Source organism: Equus caballus, chromosome 7, assembly GCF_041296265.1.
Source record: "Equus caballus isolate H_3958 breed thoroughbred chromosome 7, TB-T2T, whole genome shotgun sequence".
Lineage (NCBI taxonomy): Eukaryota > Metazoa > Chordata > Mammalia > Perissodactyla > Equidae > Equus > Equus caballus.
In genome coordinates this window covers 25,971,829-25,999,736 of record NC_091690.1, presented here as the reverse complement: position 1 = coordinate 25,999,736, position 27,908 = coordinate 25,971,829, and the positions used below count along the sequence as shown (strand labels likewise).

General features: G+C 52.3%; 1 protein-coding gene across 5 annotated transcripts in view; it reads left to right on the top strand.

Annotated features, from left to right (window-relative positions):
* Positions 1 to 27,908, top strand: part of DSCAML1 (DS cell adhesion molecule like 1) — a 339,853-nt gene that overhangs the window by 281,901 nt on the left and 30,044 nt on the right. For all 5 annotated transcript variants that reach the window (XM_070272833.1, XM_023644895.2, XM_023644893.2 and 2 more), the window contains 7 exons: positions 7,883 to 8,082; positions 8,733 to 8,829; positions 9,452 to 9,580; positions 17,217 to 17,384; positions 18,736 to 18,806; positions 23,456 to 23,696; positions 27,055 to 27,201. In XM_070272833.1, coding sequence (XP_070128934.1) covers positions 7,883 to 8,082; positions 8,733 to 8,829; positions 9,452 to 9,580; positions 17,217 to 17,384; positions 18,736 to 18,806; positions 23,456 to 23,696; positions 27,055 to 27,201 — 1,053 coding nt within the window. The remainder of the gene's footprint in view (positions 1 to 7,882; positions 8,083 to 8,732; positions 8,830 to 9,451; positions 9,581 to 17,216; positions 17,385 to 18,735; positions 18,807 to 23,455; positions 23,697 to 27,054; positions 27,202 to 27,908) is intronic.

Below are 27,908 nucleotides of genomic sequence, written 5' to 3'. Positions count from 1 at the left end.
TCACAGCCCCCGTAACTCCCACCCCAGCCCCAGCCTGCGCTGGACTGGCCTCCTGGCCCTGTCAGTCCAGCTCTCTCCCAGTCTTCAGCCTCCTTCTGTACTCCCCCTGGGATTCATCCACATTACATCCTTCCCACCCAGCTTCCCACTCCTGGGACGAAGCCCAGGATGGGAGAAAAATGAACCAGGCAGAAGGAGAAGGCTGGACTGAAACCAGAGGAAAGGGTGCTGGTGAATTGTCAGGAGACTGGGGGCTTCGTCTCCTTTCTGCCACTCACAGGCTGTGTGACCTTAAACAAACCCCTCAGCCTCTCTGAGCCTCCATTTCCTCACTGGTATTGTAGGGGCTAATAGACCCCACACTATCTTCTTAACAAAAATGAAGCTCCTTGAAAAAGATGCTTTGGTGCTGTGCAAACTGCAAGGATCAGGCCCACTCCAGCTTAGGAGGTGGGACCCCAGAGAAGGGGAGAGCTGAAGGAGCAAAGAAGGGGCCAAGTAGGTGAGGAATTTATGATTCCCATGGCAGAATCTAGGGGCCCTAGAAGTCCATCTCCAAGCCTGGGGGCTGGCCGGAAAGTCTGTGGATGCTGGGAGAGAGCGAGGAAGCAGAGCTGTCTTGTGGTGTTTTAAAAATCTATCAGCCTCTCACGTCAAATTAAAATGTAAATAGCAGCTGGTGCGGGCAGGACCTCGGGGGTGACAGGAGCCGGCCTGCGAGTAATTTCACAGACGGGAACCGGTTACATCGGATTCTGACAACTGTCTTGTTTCTGAAATTGATTTCCTCTCCCCTCGGCTTGCTGCCCCCAGAGGGCCCGGGAGCGAGGGGCGGGGGTGGCTCCGCTGTGACCGGGGCCTTTCTCCACTCCGTGGCACCTGCCAATAAGGCCCCATCACAACCCGGAGGAGGAGATCAGGGGTTTCTGCACAGCTCTAAGGCAGTGGTCTGAGCACCAAAACCCTGGGGGGCTCCTTCCTGACCTGGAGTGAATCTAACTGTGGACCAAGGCAGGCTGACCCGGGACGCCGGGGTGAGCAGGAGAGGCGCCCAGCGCTTGGGAGCCTTCCCTCTTCCCATAAATCCGTGCTAAATCTGAAACCGAGATACTGTACCCTGGAGTCTCGCTGACAGAGACACTGCAGCATGACATGCGCCATGTCAGGGATGCTCGAGACCCAGAGGAGAGGCAGGTAACGTGGGCTATCAGGGAAGGATCCTGGAAGTCGTCACGAAGCCCCTTTGGCCTCTACCAGGGTCTGCCCCCATTTGGCCATGCGCAGTGCCACGCACCGCAGCAGGCGCTGGGGCTGTAAAGCCGTGAACAGGACCGGCCACAGGACCTCAGGCAAAAGCCCCACCCTCCCCACCTAAAGGCGCTGGATTGGATGAAGCTGTGTATTTCAGAGTGGCTCACCCACATGGGTCTCCTTGATGCCCCTGGGCCCAGCCCCTCCTGTTCCCAAGTCCCAGTGAATCTCCCCTGCACCCCCCCACTTGGTACAAAGAAATTAGGTTTTCCTGGCTGTTAATTGAATTACACTGCGGGAAAGCAGAGAAGTTGCAGCTCGGGAAAGCCTATTGGAGAGTCGTGTTGCCTTTGTGGCTGCTGTTAGCACTTGCCATGGAGAACTCAGCCCTGTGCGTACGATGCCCGCCCCTCCCCGGCTCTCCTGCCTGCACCCCTAAAGCTGCAGTCCCTGATGCCTGCCCTAGGAGTGGCCCGCTGAGGCTGCCCGAACAGAGAAGCCACAGCTTTTTGGTGACGGCCAAATTCCATTTCCCAAAGCCAGACACTGCGTGCATGCGGAGCAGACAGACAGACAGCGAGAGGTTGCCAGCCCCTGCCCCCACAGTAGCACAGGCTTAAAGTAGAGGGAGGAACTGCCTTCTGGAAGCCTTGGTCCCCTTATTTGAAAAATAGGGATAATAAGGCTGACTTCTCATGTTTGTGGTCGGGGGAGATCACGGAGCGATGAGCCAAGAGGCGAAAGCATCCTTATTGCCTGCTCCATCATGGGTGTCAGGGCACAGCGAGGCCGTGGAGATTAATCAAGAAATACACTGGGACCTGGGCTTTGGACCGGGGAATAATAACAATGCCTGCCTCCCTGGAGTTAATTCGTGTAAAGGAATGGAATACTGCCAGCTCGTGGTCCATGGTAAGTTCCAGTAAAAAGTAACCACAAGAGTGCGTGTGTGTGTGTGTGTGTGTGTGTGTGTGTATCTGTGCTCCTGCAGGTGACTGCACACGGACATGTCTCCAAGGAATTCTTGGGGTCTGCCTTCAACCCCGGAAGCCCTCTGGGGCACAGCCAGGTCTCGGTGCGGTGAAGGTTCAGTTGTGTTATTGCTGAGATTCAGTAGAGCGGACAGACCTTGTGGTCCAGGGCAAGAAGCAAGAGGGAGGTGGAGGGAAGAGGAGAGCAGATGGGGCGGGACACCGCCGTCCTGGGGTCCCCTCTGGTGGGGTGCTGCCTCACTGAGCCCATCTGTACAGCAGCCAGGAGGGCTGAGGCCCCCAGTGTGTGGGCGCAGGAGGGCACCGGGGCCTGGCCTGGGGGAGCGGCACGGTGGCAGAGTTCTCTGTGCCGTTGTTGACAGGAAGACTGAAGGGCGGGGAGAAGAGAGGAGGTGAGTTCTCTGCTTCTTGCCCAGGACAGGGGGCTAAAGACCCCCATATGCGAGGAGAGTATGCTGAGTCACGGAGTCGCCTCCCAAAACAGCGAGCTGGCATCTCAGACTGTCTTTTCCTCTCTCCAGAGACCCAGACGCCCCCGGGGCCCAAAGCCTCCGATCCCTTTGAGTGTTTTTTTCTGCCATGACCCCAGCTATCCAGCTCTAGTGCAGACACTCTCGGCCTCCCACTGCAGTTCTTTCCCTAACCAGCAAAAAACACTGGAAAATTCCTTCTTAGGCCGAATGGAAGGTCTGTGCTTCCCCCTTTGCAAAGAGCTGTTGTGCCATGGCCCCCCACCCACTCCCTGAAGGTCGTGCATTCCCACTTTTCACCCACTCTTGACACGGCACGGTCTGAAGTCTGCCCAGCTTCCTGGTCACACCCCAGATTGGTCATGTCCGCCGTCAAGCAGAGTGCCCAGAACAAGACGTCATGTTTCATGAGTTGTCTGGAGCGTGTAACTGGAAGTCCTAAAAAGCTGGGAACTAGTTCTCCCAGTGTCGCCTTACCTCCCACCGTCAGTGTTAGAGCTTTATGTGGCAAGCATTGCCACACCTGTCCACCTTGAAGATGCACTGTGCTTCCCAGCAGTGAGACTGCAGGCAAATTTCATCCCCTTGTGGCCTCAGTTTCTTCGTTTGTAAAGGGAAGGGTCCGTGTAGATGATCTGTGCCTGTGCCATTCAACAGAAACGAAACATGAGCCACATATGTAACCAAAATCTTCTAGTCGTCACAAGCTCAAAAAAGTAAAAAGAAACATGTGAGATTAGTTGTAATAGTATATTTTATTTAACTTAATTCATCTAAAATATTAACATGTAATTGATATGAAAGTTATTAATGAGATGTTTTCCCTTCTTTTCCCTCTTCCTGTGTTTTTCAAATCCAGTGTGTGTCGTACCGCCATAGTGCATCTCAGTGTGCACTGGCCGCGTTTCAAGTGTCCAGTGGCCGCAGGTGACTAGTGGCTACTATATGGAACATTATCTGGGCTCTGCAACTGTAGGGCTCTGTGATTCTGTGGAATAGCCTGGCAAGGAACTTCTTAAGGTGTGGGTGCATTTATCTGATACTTTCCTTGGAACAGCAGAGGAATATGAGAGCCTTGGGGTGGGGCCAGTCAGTACCCATGTTTGGTTTTTTTGTTTTTGAGGAGGATTAGCCCTGAGCTAACTGCTGCCAATCCTCCTCTTTTTGCTGAGGAAGACTGGCACTGAGCTAACATCTGTGCCCATCTTCCTCTACTTTCTATGTAGGACGCCTACTACAGCGTGGCTTGACAAGTGGTGCCATGTCCGCACCCGGGATCCAAACCGGCGAACCCCGGGCCACCGAAGTGGAACGTGCAAACCTAACCGCTGCGCCACCGGGCCAGCCCCAAGTACCCATGTTTTTGAGCAGCTGCTACATGGCAGACACTTTACATATGTGGACTCTGCCCCTGTAACAACTCTGCAGGGTAGACGGCCATGTCACAGGTGATGAACCTGAGGCTCAGGGAAGTTAAGCAAGCTGTGTTGAAAGCCGCAGAGCTGGTAGAGACGCAGTAGAACCCATATCTGCCCGGGCCGCAGAAGCAATCTCCTCTTCTTCATGGATGGGTCCCCCGAACCTGCCCTGAGGTGTGGGGCTGTGAGGAGAGTGGTGGGTTGTGCTGTGTGGGGCTCATTGCCATAACAAGCAGCCAGCTGGTAGGAAATGAAGTGAGCCCACTATAGGCCCTGGACGTGGTTGTTACTCTACTCGGGTCTGAAGGACCAAGTGGGCTCTGAGACCCATCCAGGATCTCTGGTTACCCCTGTGTCTGTCTCTTCGAACAAACTTGATTGGGAAGACAAGCTCCCTGAGGTGAGACTGGCATATATGGAAGTGCAGGTTGTGCACTGCTCAAAGGTACATGGCCTAAGGGGCAAGTGGAGTCTGCAACCCAGTCCCTGTTCCACTGGCCACGCTGTGGCTCCTAGCATCAGTTTTTATCCAGCCAGAGGAGTGCCTTTATAGTTGACACACAGGCCCCAGACAGGTTAGTACAGCCCTGCTGGAGAACAGAACAGGGATATTCTGCAAATTTTTCGCTCTAGTGCAGAGCCTTGAAGTTCCTCTACCAAAGACTTTTCCTTTCCCCTCCCTTCCTCAAACCTCTGACCTAGGCTGGGGCTTGACCCTGCTCCCACCCCCTATTCACACACAAACACACACACACACACACACACACACGCACGCGCGCACACACACACCCCTGCATGAACATCCCCCCGCCCCCACCTCTGTGGCTTCAGCAGCAGCCTCCAGGAGCAGGGCCTCAGGGCTCAGCCAGCCCGGCGGTGCCCGGCCCCAGTCTCTGCCCAGTCATTGCTGGGAGAGCAGAAACAGCCCACCGGCCTCTCGCCCCACACCCCCGCATTTCAATCCTCCAGGAAAAATGGAGGCATCTGCAATGCAAGGCCCGACTTGTTGATGTAAAATCTTACTCTATATTCCACCCAGGTTTATACGAGTGAATTATGCAAATCTTTGATGGAAAAATATTCCTCCGCACATCCTTGAGCGTGTAAAACCTTAGTCAATAATTCATACTCAGATGTCTCTGACTGCAGGCTTTTTCTTCATTATAACTTGCACCTCGTTATTTGTCTTTTGGATTTTATTGTATATCCTGGTGTAATGCCGTGCATTATAAAATTTATCTGCTTCATTATTTGATGAGCTGGGGCTGGGGATGTTCTGAGATGCTGGCTCAGGGGCTGGGGCCAGGGCTGCCCTCGGTATCCAGTCCCGCATGACAGAAGGTGGAGGAGGTGGCTGGCTTCACGATGTGACTTCAGGGACACCGGAAGCCACCCTTCATCACCCACACCTGTTCCAAAAGTCTCCTCACCCACTGACTGACATCTCCGGTGGCACTGTCACAGCTCCATGCCTTCCTTACTTTCACTGAAGGCTTATTTGGCCTTAGAAGTCAGATGACCCTGGAGAGTCTGCTGGGGAGAACATTGTCTTGGTAGGTCTTTAAAACTGGAGGGGAGAGAAATCCTGAGGACTCTGGGAGGGAGAGAAAGGGCCAGCCACTGAAGTGGAGCAGGGACGCGGTGCCCCGAGGGGAGCCCGGGGGCAGGGAGGTCATGAGAAGAGAGAAGACAGAGCTCCCTCTTGCACCATCACCCAAGCAGGCCGGTGATGGGGTGTGGGGAGCAGGGTCTCTGCTCTGCAGAACTCAATGTGAGGAGGGAGATGGGGGATGGTGTCTGATTCTTGCAGTCCACCACAGCGCCCCCCGTCTCCAGGATAGCTAATGGGCTCTCCTCCCAAGACGAGAGCCACTGGGGGCCTGTACTCCAAGAGGCACGTTTCCCCAGGGCAGTGGTAAGGAAGAGGCAGGACAAGGACAGTCCTCCAGGTGCGTCAGAGCACTTACCTCTCCAGGCCTGCCCTGCGTGTTGCTCCCTCTGAGCCTTTGCTCCAGCAGGTTCCAATGCCTGGGGTGCCCTTTTCTCTGACCCCCATTTAGGTGATGCCATGTCAGGTGCTGTGTGTTCCTCCTAGCATGGTACTTACCACTCTTTCCTGGACTTGCTGGTCTTCTTGTCCATTCTCACCACCACAGTGAAAGCCCCCGAGATCAGGTTTGCCCTGTTCACTGTCAGCTCCAGAACCCAGCATGAGCCCTGGCCCGGAGTCGGTGCTCAGGGAATGCTTGTTGGATGGATAGACGGTGCCTTCCCAGACACACCTCAGTCAAAATTAATTTCTCCCAGTACCTTGGTGAAACTCTCATCGGATTTTCCTCATTTTCGTGTGGCTCAGGCCTCCCCTCCCCCATCTCGTGTCAGGAGTATCCCCCAAGCCTGGCGCAGTACCGTGTCATGGCGTAGGTGCTGAATGCGTGTTTGTTGAGTTGGATGGAGGAGAAAGGGGACAGGATTTCACTGGCAGCCGGCACCATCTTCCCCTCAGCCCCTACCCTCCTCCTGCTGTCTGTCGGCTGGGTTGCTCAGGCCCAGAGGAGGGTCAGGCTGGAAACGCTTCTTGTCGGGGCAGTGAGAGGGGTCTCTGATGCCAGCCAGGGCCTTGGTTGTTTTGTGATGATTTTCTCAGGTCAGCAGTGGGTGGGGGGCTGAGGGGGTGAGATCTTAATGATGGCCCTGCGATCCACGTTTTCTGTTGCACTTTTTCTGGAAGAACAGAGGAGTTTCTCAGCTGTGGGAAGGGGTAACCAGCTGACTGCTGTGCAGAGACACAAAGCAAAGGCCCAGTGGAGGACTTCTAGCCTGGGGTCCAGAGATGGAGCAGGACATCTGTGGATTCGATTCAGGGGCTCTATAAAAATCACATCTCTTCTACGCTAACTTCTAACTGAAATTCAATATTTCTTCCATTTTAACATAAGCAACAAACCCCGGCAGTAACAGTTCCTGTGACTATCGTGGATAGAATCCACAGATATTTTCATGTCACAGCTGTTGCAGATACCTCACCGTGTCCTCGTGCTCACACTGTTACAGAATTGTGCTAATATAACCCCGCACTAGTTCTTAGTGATGAAGAGTGAGAAGGAACATAGATTGATATGTGATAGACTATATCAAAAGTTTGCTTTTGAAGGTTTTTCGTATTGGTCTAACCATACTTCGATATATCTGCTTTCCTTTGTAATTCTGTGTATGTTATACATTTTAAAGCATTCTGAGGGGCTGGCCCCGTGGCCGAGTGGTTAAGTTCGCGCGCTCCGCTGCAGGCGGCCCAGTGTTTCGTTGGTTCGAATCCTGGGCGCGGACATGGCACTGCTCATCAAACCACGCTGAGGCAGCGTCCCACATGCCACAACTAGAAGAACCCACAACGAAGAATATACAACTATGTACCGGGGGGCTTTGGGGAGAAAAAGGAAAAAAAATAAAATCTTTAAAAAAAAAAAAAAAAAAAAAAAGCATTCTGAAATGGGGTCCATTGGCTTCACCAGAAGGGGCCATGCAACGTCAGAACCCTGATGAAGAGGGAGGCTGCCCCATCGTGGGTGGGAGGAGAAAGGGGGCAGGCATGTGGGGTTTCCCATAGCCCCCTTAACCTTTATTAAGCCTTTCCTCGGGCTGAGGCCCTCTGTGGGGAGGGGGAGCCGGAGGTGGGACCTCTGCACAGCACGTGGTCCCCCAGGCTGGCCTCGCCCCTCACTGGGGCCTCCTGCACCTCCTCTCCCCACAGTCCCAGCCATGATCACCTCCCACCCCAACACCACCATCGCCATCAAGGGCCACGCCAAAGAGCTCAACTGCACTGCGCGGGGGGAGCGGCCCATCATCATCCGCTGGGAGAAGGGGGACACGGTCATCGATCCTGACCGCGTCATGCGGTATGCCATCACCACCAAGGACAACGGAGACGAGGTTGTCTCCACACTGAAGGTGAGCACCCACGTCCCAGTCTCAAGGGGACCCCGACTCGCAGAAGGTGGGGAGCCCACAGCTACTACATCTTCAGCCAGTGGAAATAAATGGGGAGTCTGGGAGCCCCTCCCCACACCCCAAAAAGTACCTCCCGTTTCCTAGCTATTTCCCTTCTCCATCCAGGAACCTCTGCCTTAGAACCTCACCATATCTCCTCTCTGACAACCCCAGAGCCGTTAAATGTGTGGAACCCTCAGCTCTTCCCTCTTTTCCAAAACCCCCCGTCTCCATTCTCTCTTCTGGGACCCCTCAGCCCCTCCCTCCTGGAGCCCTCAGCCCATCCCTCCTTCCTGGGACCACTCAGCCCCTCCCTCCCTCCCTTCTGGGACCCCTCAGCCCCTCCCTTCATCTTGGACTCATCAACCCCTCCCTTCCTCCCTCCTGGGACCCTTCAGCCCTTCCCTGCATGGACTCTTCCATGCTTCCATCCTTGGAAGTTTCTAGGAAGAGGAGCTCTTGACAAGGCCCCTGGTGGGTCCCTCTCCCTGAAGAAGATGGCCTGGTTGATCCCCACTAGAGTGGGCTCCCTTCAGCAGACCAGCTCTAAAAGAGTCTCCCCATTTCCTCCCTCTCTCCCCATCCTCCTGCCCCTGCTGGCCACCTCCTAGCTCAAGCCAGCTGACCGTGGGGACTCTGTGTTCTTCAGCTGCCACGCCATCAACTCATATGGGGAGGACCGGGGCTTGATCCAACTCACTGTGCAAGGTACCCTCACCTGCCCCCAACTCCCAACCCCTCCCCGAGGGACCCAGGGACCCGACATTAACTCCACTTAAAGAGCAGGGACATCACCCACACCGTGGTGGAGGACAACAGCAATGGCCTCTGAGGAAGAGTCTGCCCACGCCCTGCCCAGAGCAGGCGAGGAGGGTGCCTCCACGCAGACCTCAGGCAGCGAGGTTGGCAATGGCTGCAGTCCCTAGAGGGCACATTGCTGCTTCCAGAAGTGGGGGCCTGAGTTTGTGGGCCCAGACCCTGGAGGAGGGTGGGAAGGGAAAGGCAAGCTGGGAGAAGTTGAAAGCTCTGCCACTTTCAGGCCACCAGCTCTGAGGAATCCCTCCGGAAGGGCCTGCCCTCTCCCCGGCCGAGAAAGGGAGGGGAACAGAGCAGGAGACCAAGCGGGCCCTTCTCTGCCTCTGAGCCCTGCTGCCAGCCCCGCCCCGTGCCACCCTGTCCAAACCCCGGGGTTCCAGGGCCCTTGGGTAGACCACAGGTGACGCCAACTCCCAGGGGTACAGCAGGACCTGGGTCCTCTCTGGGGTCAGGCAGGAGGCCAAGCTCTCCCCTGCCATCCTCACTTCTACCCCCTCCCCCTGCCACACCCCAGAGCCCCCCGACCCCCCAGAGCTGGAGATCCGGGAGGTGAAGGCCAGGAGCATGAACCTGCGCTGGACTCAGCGGTTCGACGGGAACAGCATCATCACGGGCTTCGACATTGAATACAAGAATAAATCAGGTGGGCTGTGGGCTGGGCCCGCCACGGCCACTTGGGCCACGTGCTCTGCCTGTGCCCCTCTCGTGGAACAGCCCCTGGGCCTCAGGGCTGCCTATCTAAAGCAGACATGCCAGCCCCCACCAGTGCACAAGCCCCGGTGGCTTCCAAAGGGAAGGATACTAGTCAGGCTAGGAACCTGGGGGAAGACAGAGGGACCCCCAGCTGATGGGGAGGGTGTGTCACCCCCTTCTTTCCAGGACTGTTCCTGGACCAAGGTCCACAGCGTGGTCTGATTTAAAGGCCCCAAGCCCAGGGGCTGGGGGCTGTCTGTGGGGTCAGAGATATCATGGGTTTGGCTGGGTCATCTGGCCGCTCCTGGTTTGGGATGTTGAGGATGACTGGGGATCAGAGAGCTGGTCCTTGCCAAGAATGGGTCCTTGGGACATGGAAGTCCCTGGAAAAGCTTAGATCTAAGTTTCCTCCTCCTAGAATTTCTCCCAGAGCCCTCCTCTTGGACCCAAGCTAGCTTCTGTCAGGCTGCCTGTCACTGTGAAGTCCCGTGCGGCAGAGTGAACAATGCACCCCCGGGTCTCTGGGGAAATAGGAGACCCACAGTCAGGTGGCAGGAATGGCAAGGAGGGGGCCTCAGAGGGGACAAGAGGCCTGGAGGCAACCAAGCCAATAAAGAGCTGTAGGAGTTCATGTTTGTATCTGCATGACTGTCTCTGGAAGGTACGTGAGAAACTGGCACCGGAGGGGTGCCTCTGAGATGGCACCTGGGTAGCTCCACCGTGGGAGCGAGAGGAAAACACACTTCTTGTTCTGGATCCCTTTGTACCTTTTGAATTCGATACCATAGGCCTGTATAAGCTTTTCAAAATAATTTTAAAATGAAACATGAAAAAGACTCTGGAGAATTCAACCCTCCCCAACTCCCCTTCCCCACCAACTCTCGTCTCTCAACATCTCATCTCATCTTAGCATAAATCCAAGGTTTGTTGTCCCCCAAAGCCTTCCAGACTCTTCCTGTCTTCCCTAGCACAGCACATGGTCCCTGGCTGGCTGGCTGTCCTTTCCTCTAGGTTGTCTGAGTCTAGTCCCTGCCGTTTCCCAGCATCTGGTACAGTGCCCAGTCACGTGGCAGATGCTCAGCAAATGGTTGTTGAGTGAGTTGAAGTGAGGTACAGGAAAGCAAATCTCTGAGCTTTATATTCACCTCTTGAGAGGCAGCCCTGTCCAGGGCATTGGGTCTGTCATCTTTGATCCTGGTTTCCACAAGGAGGAGTCCTGCCCTCAGAAGCTTACAGTCTAGTTGGAGAGAAAAGTCAGGTTGCAGCCAGCCTCCCAGGAGTTCACCCTCCGTGCAGGAGGAGGGCTGCAGAGAAGGAGGGGCAGCCACCGACAGGGCTGTAAGTATCTCTCTGGTCCCCGCAGATGCTGCGTTAACCTAGGTCTTGAAGATGGAAAGGTAATGAGCCTAGATTCAGGGCAAGGGTGAAGGCAGAGCCCGAGCAAGGCACAGGGCACTCCAGGGAGTGGCCCCTAGCAGAGGGTGCACAGATACAGTTCCTGGGCAATAAGACCTAAAAGTGCTCTGGGGCCAGGTGTGGAGGGAGCTTTCAGGCTGAGCTTTTACTTTGTTAGGGAGGTCCACAGACACTGACAGTGTCTGAGCCACCAGAGAGAGACTTGGGTAACGTGGCACCTTGGAAAGATTCATCTGACATTTGTGGGAAGGAGGGGTACCCAGGAGGTGAGCAAGGAGGCTGCTGCAGCCCTGTAACTGGGGCGAGGTGATGAACATCAGGGCCACTGTGGAGACAACGGGCACAGAGAGGAGAAGCCGAGTGTACCCATCTCACACCTCAGGACTTCCTGAGGCTGGTGCCCGGGAGCCAGACAGGAAGCGACAAGTCCCTATGTATGCAGACCAACATCTCCATATGGCGGTGCACGCTCCATCTCTCTGCCAGGGTGGCAGGGCTCTGCTCACGTCGGGGGTGGGGAGTGGGTGCCTGGGCTGTCACTCACACCCCTCCCCAACTGCCCCTTGCAGCTGCCTCCCCACCCTATTCCCCCTTGCTGCCCCGTTGCCCGCTCCCCCTCCACTGACCACTCTCTGATGTGTGGGAACCTTTCCTGGGGCACAGCTCAGCAGGGCGAGCTGAGAACATCACACATCTGGAGAGCACAGCAGAAGGAGAGGCGGGCAGGGAAGATGCTATTTTCAGAGCACGTCCACATCTTCCCCCAGCCCCCTCCGGCCCCCCTGCAGGATGAGGAACTGACATACCCACCCCAGAGCCAGGGGTGCCAGGAAGGATGGACAGGGTAAGAGGAGGGCGAATGAAAACTCAACCTCAGTCTCCCCCTTCGACAAGGTATTAAAAAAAAACAAATGACAGAATCAAGAGCACGGAGAAGCCGGCTGGTCCTTCCCTCTGCCTTTGACTGGGACTGCTCCAGACCATCCCCCTCAGCCGGGCTTCTGGCATGGCATTTAGGAAAGGAGTTTCCCAAGAACTGCGGTGAGAAATCAGAGTGAGGCCGAGGCTGTGAGCACAGCACAGCTTCCTCGTCCGTATGGTGGGAGCAGCAGTGCCTACCTTGTGGGATCGTCTTCAGGATTTTAGAGCATCTAGCAAGAGGTGGTAGTAAACCTTTAATAAATGTAAGTTCCTCTCCCCGTTCTAACTCAAACACCTCATGTGGCAGTTTATCGTCCTGTGGGACTTGCAGGCTGAAATATATATGTCTGTCAGTCAGCAACATGCACCTGGCGCCAGTAGGTTTTTTTGCAGAATCGTGCACCAGCCATGTGGTAGGGAAAGAAGAAAGAGGAGACGGAGTGTTGCCCTTGGAGCTTACAGTGCAGTTGGAGTGAGAACACACACTAAGTGCACGCGTGCACACACACGCATGTGGGCGTCCTTACACTTTCCGAACTGTTACAAAGCACTATCCAGTCACATGGAATACACCACAAACTGTTACATGAGAACTGGGAAAGGTATCCAAGGGAACCGATGGGTGAGTCAAAGGAAGGAGGAGGGTGTGCGTGTGCGTGTGCATGCACACGCGTGTGTCTTTATGTAGACCTTCTCGTGCATGTGCAAGACTGGGACAAGAACTGTTCTCCAAGCGGAAGACTTGGGTTGGCCCAGTGCCAGAGCTGCGTGATCTGTAGCAAGCTACTTAACATCTTTGTGCATCTCTTTATCCATCAAATGGAGACAATGACACATAATTCTCAGGCTGGATGCAAGGATGGAGTGAGTGTGATGACTTCTGTGGAGGTGCCCAGCACAGAGCCTGGCACATACTAACCCTCCACGGTCTCCCTCCTGTGCCTCTACTCTCCCTTCCCCTCTTCCTCCTGCCCCAGACCGCACCCGGCCTGGGTCTGGACCATCTGCTCCTGACCCCCTTCTTTGCTCCCAATGTGACTTTGCCACGTTTTCTGCCATGTTGCTCATTGTGCTAATTTTCCAGGGGAAATTACCAAGTCTGGCCTTTCTAAGCCATCCCGCTCACGCTGACTTCTCCTGGCCCCAGGCAGCAGAGTAATAATACATGAATGCTGAATGATAAATAGCACCGTCCACACAAATCTATCAGATGGCGCTGTGCAGATTTAAAAATGCAGACACCACATTTCGCCCGTTTCCCAAGCGAGGAACGGGGATGCATTCTTTGCGGATGGCCCTCCAAGCCCAGAAGGCAGCTTCGTGGTGCGAGCTGTCGGCCACCACGGGGCGAGCCAGCCTGGTGTGGCGTGTTGTTCTGTGTGAGCTGGAGTGTGGCTGTGAGAGGGACTGGTGTTGGGATGTTGTGAGGGGTCATTGTGACCCAGGGAACCTCGTCTCGGTGCTGCGGAGAGATGGCCATGGGGGGCTCAGAGCCGTGATGCAAGGAGAAAATCAGAGATGCAGAATGGGTTTGTTTCCCAAGCGCGGGCAGCTAAATGCTCCAGATGTGGCTTTTGTCCAAGCTGTCCCCCCTCTATGGCGAATGTGTCCCTGAAAATCCAAAGGCTCCACGTACCCTCGCAGCAGGCAGCCCACAGAGTAGAAGGCACTGACATCTCCCTAGCCGCTTCCTTATTTTTTTAAGAAGAATATTTTGCATCATAAACCCTTTGATGAAGAAAGGGAGAGAGAGCCCTTAATGAAATATGTTAATCTGGGTAAGCCAGGCTCATATGAAAGGGAATATTAAAAGAGACAATATTCGCCACAGCCAGCTCAATACTCTGGGAGACCTGAAAGGGAAAGGGAAGAAAATACGGCTCCTGATTTCAGCTATTCAGGGTCAGGGCGATGGCAGTGATGAAGTTTGGAAAACCAGCTAGAGACCTCCAGATTGGACTCTGATGCATTAGCCCAGAAGGGTTGTGGAGAGAGAGCTGTTTTGTGCCAACATCAAAGATGATTTGGGAACGTAAGGTCAAATCCACCTGCAAACGACGGGCAAAAGCAGAAAAAAAGAGGCTAGTCTCTGGGACATCCCCCCAACCTTCCTGTGATTGGCAGCTGAGTAAGGCAAGGAAAGGAAAGGCAAAGGGTATTTATTGTGACTACAAAATGCAGAGGAACTCCAAGCCCAAAGTGAAGGACAAAGAAGTGACTATGGTCTAAAGCCAAAAGTGGGTTTTAAGTGCCCAACACATGCCAATCAGGGAGACGGACAAAGCTTTAGACATGGCTTCTGTCTTCAGGGAACTTAGCATCTCCTTGGGCAATTGCCACTGAAACATGAGCCCTCAAAGGAAGATCCCATACGAGGAAGAGGGCTCTAATGCTGCAGGAGCGCAGAGGAGAAGAGTGGTGAAAGGTGGGCTGGAAAGGGTGGCACAGGCCAGATGCTGCCCGGCCTGGGTCTTGTTAAGAGAGTTTGTCATTACCCCAAGAGCAAGAAAAAAGTATTGAAGAGTTTTAGGCAAGAGGATGACAGTATCAGATCTGTGTTATGGGAAGACCACTCTCAATGCTAAGATAGAGTGCTTGGCCTGTAAAGAGGTGCTCAATCATATTTGTAGAGTGAGTGATGGTGGCAGTGTGGAGAACAGATGGAAGGGGGCACACAGTGGGTCCTAGGAGGCTACCTAGTTAGGATGTTATTTCCCCTGGTCCAAGTGAGAGATGACAGTGGCTTGGCCTGGGGCACGGATGGAGAGGGAGAGAAGTGGAGAGATTCAAGAAATGCATAGGACACAAAAGCTATAGCACTTGATAGGCAGGGAGAGAGAGAGAGAGAAGAGTCAAGAAAACACCTAAGTTTCTGGCACAACATGGTGGATGGTGGTGCCATTTCCTGAGACAGGGACTCTAGGAAGGCAATGAGTTTACAGGGTATGTGCGCAAGACTTCTGTCTTGGACATGTTGAGAGTGAGGTGCCTTTGAAACATCCAAGAGGAGATGTCAAGTAACCAGTTGGCTATAAGGGTCTGGAGTTCAAAGAAGAGGTCTAGGCTGGATACAAATCTGTGAGTTATCTGTATAGGCAGGACTAGAAGCCATGGGTGGGAGAAGTGTATGGGGGAGAGGAGCGCCTAGGGTGGAGCCTTGAAGAACTCTAGCCATTAATGGTAGGCTAGGAAGGTGCACCTGCAAAGCAGACAGGAAAGAAATGGCCCGAAAGATAAAAGAAAAGCCAGAGAGTGTCTCACCAGGGAAACCAAGGGAAGAGTGGTTCAGGAAGAAGGGAGGGGTCCAAGTTGCACACACCTGACAGGCCCAGTGAAAAATTAGGATTGGTGACCTTAGGGTCACCTATCCTGTGGAAATGTGCTGATGTCATAGGAGGGTGTGAGGAGTAAATGGTGAACAGTCCATCCCCACACCTGGTGCATCTCAGGTGCTTGGCATAAATATTAGCGCCTCTTTTCCTTATCCCCTCTGTGTTCAGATGCATCATGTGGGTCCCCTCCCTCGGCCTGCGCTCATCAAAAATGAATGTACTGACTCATGGTCACTGTCCCTCTCCTGTAAACACAGGCAAATCAAGGGTGACGTGTGAGCTGGCACCAGCTCCCAGGATGCCACAGAGAGAAGCGAACACCTGCCTGCGTGTCGGTAGCCCATTCGCTCCCAAACCAAAGAGGTGCCCGCCGCAGGCAGGAACCCTCGCATTTGCAGTTCTGGCTTAACCTGCCTGCCACCGAGTGACTCTCCGGGTGGTTGGGGTATTTTAAAAGACAAGGAGAAAATGATGTGTTTCTGAGCATCCACAGCCTGCCATTTGGGCTTTGGCTCATGAAACCAAAGAATTAAATGCAAAACCGCAGATGGGGCGCTGGGCCAGTGCCCTTCACAGATGCTGAGCCTGCGCGGCTCAAAGTGGTGTTTTGAAAGACATCAAGATCTCAGTTAACCAGAATCTGGGGGAGCGGGATCGTCTCTTCTGGTGAACCGATTCTCCTGATTTATCAGGCATTAGCTTAAAAAGGAAAAACAACCAGTCTTCCTAAGAAATCTTTCTAGAATGTGCTAGCCTCCTTTCCTGATTCAGGGATTAAACTATAGTGAGTACAATTTAATCTTTTCTACTGAGAATTTTCAGGGTCCTCTACTGTGGATTTAAAAGGCATGGAAAATTAGACTGAATAGTGACATCGGGACATGCCCTGGGAAGATTTTTAAGCCCTAGTATCAGCTCATTTCCTTGTGCTTTGCCGTTTTTTCTTTTCAAAGTGAAGTGCTGATAAACTAATCTGGTTTTGAATTCTGGGTTTGGAAGGTCCTAGCTGAGGCATTGCTGTAATTGCAGACCCCTCCCATCTTTCTCTGGAATCCCCCAGTAGGTGCACAGCAAAAACATGTTGAATCAATGACTAGATTCCTCTGGAGATGCAGGATGTTTACAGTCACAGTATCCTGAGCGGCATTTCTCTCGTATTTTTCACATTCTACAGTTTTGCTAAACGTTAGCCCTGGAATGGGCTGCCAGCACCCCCATATACATCGGGAGCATGCTAATGCCTTTGTTGGCTCTTGATCCTAAAGACTCTGAGACCATTCTCTTGCTGGTGAGAGAAAGAGGGTGGGGCCTGGGCTGGGGACTCTGGCACTTGGTCTGTCCCCCTGACAGACCAAGTAATGCTCAAGACCACAACTGCACAAGTGCACAGGAAAGGAAATACAGAAGCACACACAGAGAGAAGGAGAACGGGGGAGAAGACTTGGCTTCCCCCTTTGCACTAGGACCATTGGGTGGATGGGGTAGCTCACGATTACAGCAGCTCACTGATGTGGTGTGAGAGACCAGGATGAAGGGCACTGGCCAGTCAGACCCTCAGGGACAGCCAGCAAATGGTGGTCTTGGAAGGGACCTTGGGAAACATCTCGTTCAACCCCCATCTGAGGTTTGAGCTCACAAGCTGGCCCAAGACAGAGGAGAATCAGGCTTCTGACTCTCCAGCCAGTGCATTTGCTGCTCACATCCTCAGGCATGGTCTCTTTGGTTTCCTTGAGCTTCATGAAACAGGCCCCTTGCACTCTCTGTGAAGTTGTTAAGGCCTGTGGCCTCTCAATGCAGTCAATGTGAGCTGGACCCGTCTGAGCATCAAAGTTGAGATTGGGATGTGCTGATGCTTGAGGCTGGGGAGTGGTCTGGAGTTCACCTGGCTATGGTTTGAAATGGGTGTCCTCTCTCCAGATTCCTGGGACTTCAAGCAGTCCACACGCAACATCTCCCCCACCATCAACCAGGCCAACATCGTGGACTTGCACCCAGCATCTGTGTACAGCATTCGCATGTACTCCTTCAACAAGATTGGCCGCAGCGAGCCGAGCAAGGAGCTCACCATCAGCACAGAGGAGGCAGGTGAGCACCTCGCCCTACCACCCCTGCCCATGGCCTCTGGGATCAGGGACATCTGGGCCACACCCACCCTGCCCACTGGCAGGGGGCTTGCAGTTAGAAAAGGAGAGGAGATATCTCAAGGTTTTTGTTTGTGTCTGCCTCTGGATCATTCCAGGCTCTTCTAGCTGACCTTTTCCAGATGGGGTTCTAAATGCTGGTCTCTTGGGAGCTGTCCGTGGTTCTGCCCCACTCCCCTGGGCCCAGCCTGTCTGGAAAGGACAGACGTGCTGGATCTGCAAAGGATGGGCTAATAGTACCCTGGATTATTTCCTGCAACTTTTATCATGGAGTTTTCCTGAAAGTTTAAACAAGATTTCTCTTGCTGTGTTTTCTCTTGTTATTGTAAAATATAAAATAATGCAAAAAAGTACGTATAACATATATGTACCATTATATGAATAATAGTAAAGTAAAACCTAGTATAGCCAATACTCATTATCAATTGGTAACATGCCACAGATTCTCCCGATGCCCCTTCACAACTATAACCCCATCCCTCTCCCTGAAGTAACCAGTATCTCAACTTTCTTGCTTTTCTGTTTTTATCCTGTTACCACAAGATACACATAAACCATATCATTTAGTTTTGCCTATTTTTCAATAGAATGATTCATGAAATCATAGTTCATATGTTCTTTTGTGTCTTCCTTATTTTGATCAATATTATTTTTGTGAGCTTCATGCTGTTAGTACAGCTGTTATCATTTGTGCGTCTTCAGTGCTGTATAGTATTCCATTTTGTGATTATACCACAGCCTGTCCATTCTACTATATGGAAATTGGTTGTTTAGAGTTTGGAGCTGTGAACATTCTTGTACTTGTGTGCTATACACAGGGTCCTGAGTTTCTCTAGGGGATATAAACAGTTGTTGAATTACAGAGTCATCAGACGGACATACTTCTAGAAAAGTAGAAGTATACTTCACACAAAAAAAATGCCAAAATGTTTTCCAAAGTGTTGTACCAATTTTCTCTCCCATGATCAGTGTATAAGACTTCCTGCCACTATATACCCTTGCCTACACTTCATACTATCAAACTTTTTAAAAAATTTTGCCAGCCTGCTGGATGTGGAGTAGTATCTCATTGTCATTGTTTGCTATATTTTCAGCAAATTATGGAGAATGAAGAGGAAATTTAGCCACTGTGATCATTTCAAGGGGACTCAAACAAAGGGCCTCTGCTTTTGTATATGAGCTTTTCCTTTCTCCCCGTCAGTCCTCCAGCTCAGGGGGATGGGAGTGAGAACACGGGACTCTTTTCTTCCCAGACTCTATTCATGATGTTGTTTCTCACCTCCCTCCCCCACCAGCTCCTGATGGGCCCCCCATGGATGTCACTTTGCAGCCGGTGACCTCACAGAGCATCCAAGTGACTTGGAAGGTAAGTGAGGTCAAAGGCATTTCCCCTGAGGTGCCTCCTTGCCTCCTCCCTCCTTGACCCAGGAATGAAGCCCCAGCAGGCTTGCTGGTCTCTGGTCTCCTGTAATGCCTATGCCTGTTTTTTTGGGTAAACCCAGTGCAGGTGGAGGGAAGGAAAGAGAGGAGGATAGCGGGGCAGGTCCTGCCACCAATCCCCACTCTCCTCCTCTCCCTGGCTCTCTGATGGAGACCTGTGTGTGGGGTGAGATGAAGACCTTGGCAATGCCAACAAGAGAAGATGGTTTTTCCACCACACTGGCCTGTCCTCCAAACCCCACATGTTGTAGTAGGTTGGAAGTTGAATTTGACTTTGCACAAAGTTCAAGGGGGCCCTGTGGATGATGGGAGATGACAGGACAGGGTCTCACCCTCATCTTGGCCCTGTGACTGGACCTGGGAGGGACGGCAATGCCATCCTCTGTCTTCTCTAGGTGAGGCCTTGGACAGGAGCCTTGGTCTTTTCAGGTCTCAGTTTCTTCTCTATAAAATCAGGATGACAATAACTGCCCTCTCTTCCTCTGGGGGTGGAGGACCTGTAGAGAAAACAGACCAGTATATGCTGCAGCCATTTCTAAGGGACAGAGACCTGTAAATTCTAGTGGGTGTCTAAGAATCTGTCACTTAAGGAAACTCTTAGAGGAGATTCCATAGCTGGGCAGGGAAACAGAGCAGAATAACCTTGAGCAGGACCAAGAGACCCTTTCCTGGGTAACTGGCCTCATCGCCGCATCCCTTCCATGGGCGCGGAAGGGCTGACAATGCTGATGGCTCCCTGTTGCTCTGCATTGTCCAGTCTCCCGGTATCTTCCTAGACTAACTTATCTGACCCTCTGTTCCTTTGAGCGTGCCAGAAGATGTATTTGTATCCTCATCCATCAGAGGAGGCCATGGTATAGAGATGCAGGGTGACTTGCCCACGGCCATTCAAGTAGTGACAGGAGCAGGACTTAAACATACAAAGTCTGGAGCCCCAGCCCAGTGTCCCCACCACAGCCCACTGCATGGAGGTCAGGAACAGAGAGCTTTCTTAGGGCCTGTCCATGTTCTGCTTCTTGGAGCTTTCTCGTCTCAACCGAGCAGCTTGCCGAGTTGCCTCCTGGATCGGACGTCCAAGCTCATTTTCTGACTGTGACTCCTGATGGGAAAAGCCCAGGTACTTTAGTCCTCCTTCTGGGCCCTGCAACAAGATACATTTAAGCATGGGAGAGACTCACAAGGGCCTAGTGATATTTTCCCTGAAAAGATTGTACTCTTATGCACGCATGCACACACACGCACAGAGATAGACGGCAGAGCCTTCTTCCTTCCCTCCCTAGAGAAATGACCAGGATGAAAGCAGGACTGGGGCCGGGCAACTGGTCGTTCCTGGGGACCAGCCCACCTACAGATGCCTAGAACCACAATTCCCCTCCAGATTCAGATCGGGGCTCCAGGGCTTTCCTCAGAAACTGGGGATGAAGCCAGGAGTCCAATCTCTAATTCTTGTCTGCATCTTGGCTCTGGACCCATTTCCGAGGAATACTCTGAGGAAGCCAGGAGGTGCGGGTGGGGAACAAATAATTATGTAAAACACGGAGACGTTTGGCTACAAAGCTCCGACCTGGAGGTCGATAAAAATTTAGAATCAGATTTATTTCTCCAAAGTCTCATAATGAAAAATAAAATTGATTAGAAAGTTAGAACTTCAGAATGACCCAGCCCATCAATAAATTTGGGGCTGACTTCTCAGGGGATTTTTTTTTTTTAACACCAAGAAACAGATTAATGAAAAATAAAGATTCACTCGAAAGACAAGTCACTTCATTTTAAGACTCTTTCCGCGAGATGGATCGCCACTGCTTTATGACATAAATTTGCAATCAGCCCTATTGATTTCTTAATGCTTCAGAGAAATATTGTTAAGATTGATTTAAATCCTGAGTGTGCCTGATGGGGGGTGGGGCGTAAGGGAGAGGGGGAGAGAGACAGAAGAGGAAAGAAAGAGAGAAGGGAGGGAAGATTTGTATAAATATGTGAATGCATTTATGTGTGTGTAGGGCATTCCTGGATGTCTATCCAAGGCGTCTACCAGTACGTGCTGTTATGAAGGCAGGTTGTGTGGTGCTGTGTACAAGTGTACATCATGGTATGGGGGCTCTGGGTATGCAGGCGTGTGTCGTTGTGCATATCAGAACGTGTGTCAATATGGAAGTATATATGTAATATGAGCGTATATGTCAGTGTGAAGACAAGGGTATCTTGAAGATGTGTTTGTTGCTATCATAGATGTCTGTCTGTGTGTGCGAGTGTGCGCAGACAGATGTGTGCAGACACGAGACCCAAATTCAGAAATTCGCCTGCTTACAAACTTAGCAAACAGGACTGCCCAACTGCAGAGAGAAACATTATTCAGGCATTAACAGAAAGTCAGGTCGATTAAATACACACACACACCTATTTAGTGAGTTCAAAACAATTATGTTAAATTAAAAACTTCATTTTATTGAGTTAACAGTGAGCTAAAAATGCAGTTCATTTAAAACACTCATTGAATTACAAAAAAAAAACAGTGGGGCCGTTTTACTAACTTAATTGTTTTTGATCTCGCTATTTTTTAGTACAATAAAAGGTGGGCTTTTAAATTAACTTCATTGTCTTTAAAACCCTGATTCAAGCTGTTTTTATATGCTCTGGGGTAGGGCTCTCTCTCACTTTATGGATGGGCTGGCCCGCTCGTTAAAGGCGCCAGTTTCTATTTGTGGGTCTAAATATATCTGGCCGGGGTAGGTGTGTGCATGAGGATGTTGGCTTTGATGGGACTGGATGTGTGTGTTCCTGGTTCTGGATATGAGGAGATGTACCAGGAACACGGGGAGAGTGGGGTCTGGTTTTGTGTCAGGGTTCAAGCTTGGGGTGAGAGTACCTGAGACAGACGCCAGTGGAGTTTCTCCAGTCGCCTGGCTGACTGGGATCGGCCCTTCCTTTCCGCCAGCCTAATCAGAGCCCTGAAATGCCCCCTTCTCACCGCACGTCCTTGCCCGTCTCTGTCCCTCCACCACGGAGCCGGCGTCAGGCTTCAGCCCTCAACACACCCCAGCCCTTGGCCAGGACGTCCAAGAGGGGCGGGCCCTTACGAAAGTCAGGACTCTTTTTTAACTTGTAGTAAAATATATGTACCTTTTTATGGACATAAAATTTACCATTTTAGCTGTGTTTGTGTCCAGTTCACAGGTGTTAAGTCCATTCACAATGTTGTGCAACCATCACCACTATCCTCTCCAGAACTTTCATCCCAAACAGGAACTCTGTACCCGTTAACCAATAAGCCCCCCACACCCATCCCCAGCCCCCCGTAACCTCTATTCTACTTTGTCTCTATGAATTTGCCTATTCTAGGTAGCTCATAGAAGTTGTATCATTGTTTTGTGTCTGGCTTCTTTCACTTAGCATAACATCTTCAGGGTTCATCTATGTTGTACATGTGTCAGAATTTCATTTGTTTTTAAAGCTGAGTATTATTCCATTGCATGTATAGACCACATTTTGTTTGTCCACTCATCTGTCCACAAACACTTGGGTTGTTTCCACCTTTGGCTGTTGTGAATAATGCTGCTATGAACACGAGTGTGCAAAGATCTGTTTGAACCTTTTTCAATTCTTTTGGGTATATACCAAGGAGTGGAATTGCTGGATCAAAAGGTACTTCTATGTTTAACTTTTTGAGCAACTGCCAAACTGTTTTCCACATTGGCTGCACCATTGTACGTTCCCACCAGCAATGTACAAGGGCTCCAATTCCTCCATATCCTCGCCAACACTTGCTATTTTCCATTTTTTGATAATAGCCATCCTAGCGGGTGTGAAGTGGTATCTTGAGACTCTGTCTTTTTATTCAAATTAATTCTTCACCTCCTCCCCCCATCTAGTTACTTTTTGTCTGCTGTTCCATTTCTTCCAGGCCCCTGAGCCCATGCCAAATGACATCCCTATTCATTCATTCATTCATTTATTCAATAAATATGTATTGAGGGCCTACTACATGCCAGGCACCATCTGGACACTGAGAGTATAGCTATAAACAAAACAGACAGCACTCCTTGTCCTCGTGGCCTTTACATTCTAATGGGCACAGATAGACACATAAGTAAAATGTATAGAGTGTCAGATGATGCTAGTGCTGTGGAGAAAAATTAAGCCAGGAAGCAATATAAGGAGGACAGGACAGAGGGCAGGCAGCAGTCTTACATAAAGAGCTTGAGGAAGGCCCCATTAAAAAGGGGGCATTTCAGCAAAGACACTGCAGAGGTGAGGAGGCAAGCCGTGCAGATATCCAAGGAAAGAGGGCTCCCCCTGAGACAGGAACGTGCCTGCTGTGAACAGCACAGAGGCCAGTGGGCTGGAGCATGGGAAGCACGGGGAGAGGAGATGGGTCCAGGAGGGAGTGGGGGCCAGCTCACGTAGAGTGGGTAGCTATAGCCATTGTAAGGGCTTGGCTTTCACTCTGAGTGAGATGGGAGCCTTCGAAGCGCTGGGAGCAGAGGAGTGAGATGATCTGACTTTGGTTTTAAGAGCATCATCTCAGAGTGTCCCGTGTCTTCGTCTCCCCACCCCACCGCCACCCCATACCCACAGGCGCCCAAGAAGGAGCTGCAGAACGGCGTCATCCGGGGCTACCAGATCGGCTACAGAGAGAACAGCCCTGGCAGCAATGGGCAGTACAGCATCGTGGAGATGAAGGCCACCGGGGACAGCGAGGTCTACACCCTGGACAACCTCAAGAAGTTCGCCCAATATGGGGTGGTGGTCCAAGCCTTCAATCGGGCTGGCACGGGGCCCTCGTCCAGTGAGATCAACGCCACCACCCTGGAGGATGGTGAGGGCACCAGCAGAGGGTAGGAGGTGTAGATCCTGGGCATGGGCACAGCCAGGTCTGCCAAGGATGGCTTGGGGCCCTTCCACTGCTCCTGGGCCCCATCATGGTCCTGTAGTCTGCAATGGCTGCCTGGATCCCTCCTTCTCTTCTTGCCCGTTGGCTCCTCGAGGGATGTTTGGTCCATTCAGCACGACGGCCCTCTCCATCCATTGGCTGGCTCTCTAGCCACCGGCTGCCGCTGCTCTGCCCGTCAGTCTGTCTGTTGATCTATGGGCCTGTCTGAGCGCCTGTCTGTCACCCATCTGACTCTCTGTCCATGCTTCTCCCTCTCCTTGTTTCTCCTCCCTCGATCTGGCCCCTCACCCATCTCTCTCCACAAGCTCTTTCCTCTAGAGCCTGGGTCCTGTTTCTCCTCCCCTATAGCCTCCGGGTTGGAAGAAGGGCAGAAGCTAAGTAACCTTTGTACTTCTGGGCTGGAACCTGTCCACCGTCTGTTTTAGGCACCAGAGATAAGACTGTGGAGTTAGGAAATCCCAAGATCCATGTGGCAGAGGATTTAAAGGCTGGTTTTTAAAACTTAATTCTTTGAGGGCTAGAGAGGACTCCCTACTCTGATGAGCAAGAGGCCCGGTTTCTCAGGGGAGAGGTTAGGAGGAGCAGGAGCGGGCCTGCTCTCCAGGCACAGAGAAGACCAGCTGGTGCCTGAGCCTGTGCCAGGAAGGGAGAGGAGGCATGGCCCTTGATGCCCCCCGAGATGGGGCCGGGCGGCCACAGTCCCCCAACGAGCAGAATAAAGAAGAAACAGAGCACTCTCACACTTCCTTCTTGATGCCCCAGCCTAAAACCAGGGTCAGAGATTAAAACCTGGCACTGAGTCTGAACCTACCCCCAGCAGAGGGAGGGGACTGAGTCCTGGGAGCATAATGACATCTCCCCATGGCCCATCAGAGTACCCAGCATTCCACCATTAGAGAGTCATTCCTTTAGGTTAAACAGTGCCCTCTCCGTATCTCCTTCTTTCTGAAAAGGCAGACACTCTTGGGAGGAAGGACGCATCAGGGCCGAAACACCTGAGAGTAGATTAGCTCATACCAAGGGTTCTTAACTTTGGCTACAAATTGGTGTTATCTGGGGAGCTTTAAAAATCCTGATGCCCAGGCTCTGTCCCCATAGATTCCCATTTAATTGCTCTGGGGCACAAGCTGGGCTTTGAGAAGGAACAGACTTCAGTAGGCCCAGGCACTGGGCCCCTGGGAAAAAGTGAGAATGCAAAAAGAGGGAAGGGCACGTAGCAAGTAGTGAGCTGCATAGAAGCCCAAGAGGACATCCCCCCATCCTACCCCCTGCCCATCCCCCACTCGCCCCCTCCCCTCCATGATGCTGGCCAAAGGCCTGGCTAGGTTGAGGAAGATCAGCCTGTCAACTCTTCAAACCAGGAGCACTAATACCCAGCGGTGCTCTGACACAGTGGTTCTCAAACCTGAGCGTACACCAGCATCTCCTGGAAAGCTGTAACAGATTGCCGGGCCGGCCCCCAGAGTGTCTGCTTCAGCAGGTCTGGGGAGGAGGCCAAGAATTTGCATTTCTAATAAATTCCCAGGTGATGCTGATGCTGATGTTGCTGATGCAGGGAGCACCTGTGAGAACCACAGCAGTAAGAGCTAGGTCATTACCCATAAAAGGAGCCAAGACGCACGGAGGTTAAGTAGCCTGTCCAGAATCACCTATCTAGTAAAGACCAGAGCCCAGATCAAAATCCAGGTCTGACCCTGAATCCCACGCTCTTTCTTCTTCACCCTATTGTTACCCTCTTTCTTGAGAGCAGGGCTGGATGCAGGACCAAGTGACGTGGATTCAGGATGTTCAGGAAAGGCACATCCAGGGGGAACAGCTGTCCCGAGCCCACACCAGCATGCCCGACCGAACACTCAGCTCTCATCCACCGAGGGCCAAGCCAGGAAGCAGCCAGGCCAGGCACACCTTTGGCCTCCATCAGGGCACCGCCTCCCTTATTTTGGGCTTGGGGGAGCCTATAATTTCCAACAGGGAGAGATCAGCATGGGCCGTGGAGTCATTTTCAAAACAAAGGAGGAGAGGGGGTAGAAAGTTTCCAGCAGCATTTGCTCAGCAGTTTTTCATACTTAATTAAGGCCCTCGTTAGCCTGTCAGATCCTGATCGTTTCCTGGCAATATTAGCGCTCCTCCTGGGGTATTCAAGGGCCCCTGCTTTAGCAATAGTGTCTTTTCCATAATTATATTACCTTCATTTTATTCGAACGGGCGATCTGTATTAGTTTATTATACTGGGTCCCTAATTACATGGTGCTTATATTTTTACACCTAAGTAATATGAAACAATAATCATTCTCAAAGAGGATCGTTAGGATGATGTATTATCATTTAAATGCTCATAAAAATTAGAGTTGCCTCTTGTGGGGCAATGGGATCTAATTACCTTCCATCCAGCCCGGGCCTCCTTTCTCCCACTCAGAGCAAAGCGGAGACATGCAGACTTTCCCCTTGCCCCCGGCTCCTCGGGACCCAGCAGGAAGTGCCACCAAAGTTCTCCCTAGCCAAAGTGGCTCCTGGGCCCGGTGTCCCACTGTCAGTCATCTCAGAAAGGGTGTCTGCCCCAGGGCCAACCCCAGAGAGTGGGACTTAGGTTAAGCTCAAAGGTGGCTCTGGATGGAGAGAGTTGAAGGTGGGGTGGACCACCTAAGTCGGCTTAATGCCCATCATCCGAGGCATTTTGGTATGTTCGTGTGCAGGGACAATGGTGTAATGGTCCCCGAAGCCCTAAAGGTGTCTGTGGAACCTCCTCCCCTTCCCCAGGGTTAGTTGGGTTCCTCTTCTTCTCCTTCTCTTCAGCTTGGCACAAGGACACAAGGGTCCCTAGGGCCAGCCCTTGGCTCAGACTCCCTGGTCAGGTGACAGAAGGGCTGGCAGCCATCAGATGAGATCACCAATTGCAGATACCTCTAGGGCCAGCTTGGAAGCTTCCAGTTTCTGTTAATTCAGGAGTGGTAGACCCTGGGCTGTGGTGCCCACCGTTGAACACCCAAGGGCACATGCCCAGATTCATCACCTTCTTCCCCCAGCATTTACCCAGAACCAGGCATGCGCCTCCCAGAGAGCAAGGGACCAAGTCCATAAAGGTCTCTATTTACCCAAATCTCCAGGAAAGGAGACCTGCCTCACTTCCCAGCCACCCAGCCTAAACTCTCGCGACTGTGTCAGGAGTCTTTCCACTTGTCTAACCAAAAGGTCCTCTGGCTGGGCAGCAGGGCGTGGCCTGGGACACGTATGTTTTGTTTACCTCCCTGACTGGGCTCTTCCGTTCTCCCCTCACCCCATGCAGTGCCCAGCCAACCCCCTGAGAATGTCCGGGCCCTGTCCATCACTTCTGATGTGGCTGTCATCTCCTGGTCGGAGCCCCCACGCAGCACCCTCAATGGCGTCCTCAAAGGCTATCGGGTCATCTTCTGGTCACTCTACGTTGATGGAGGTGAGTCCTCTGGGAGTGATGGCCAGGTCTCAGGGTGAGAGGGTTGGCGGGGGTCTACGTCCACACACAGTTGGAGCTGAGCATCTTCCCATGGGATGTCAAGTGGAAGCACAGCCCCATCTTCTGTACATATTATCCTGGACCAGAGCCAGGGGCCGGGGTGGGCATTTGCTTTTCTCATGTAATGTGTTGATATGAGGCTTTTATAGCCATGCAAGTCGGGATCCCAGCAGGGAACCAGTTGGCACACTCAAATGGGGCAATAGAAGAGAGAGTTTAATGAAGGTACTGCTTTCAGAGGGGTGGGGAGGGAGGGAGGGACACCTGGAGCTAGCACCAGCAGGAAGCCATCATCACCAGGCCTGAAGGGGCAAGAGGAGGAAGCAGGGTCACCAGAGCCTGGAGAGAGCTCCCCTTGGCCAGGAAGCAAGGCATGCCGTCTGCACAGATGACCTGCCCGGGACCTGGACACGGGTGGAGAGGGGCACACCGTGGAGCTGGGGTAGGAAGGCAGGGAGGGAAAACCAAGAGAGTGGCCCAACTGTTTGGGTGCCCTCCCTCCCCTGAGAGGCACTGGTCCAAACTGGCTTGTGTAGCCCCACAAACACACCAAGCCCTCACCCACTGGTGTACACAGAGACTTTGCAGTGCCCAGGGCGTCTGCAGTTGAGCAAGCCAGAAGCCAGCATCCCAAATGATGGAAACGT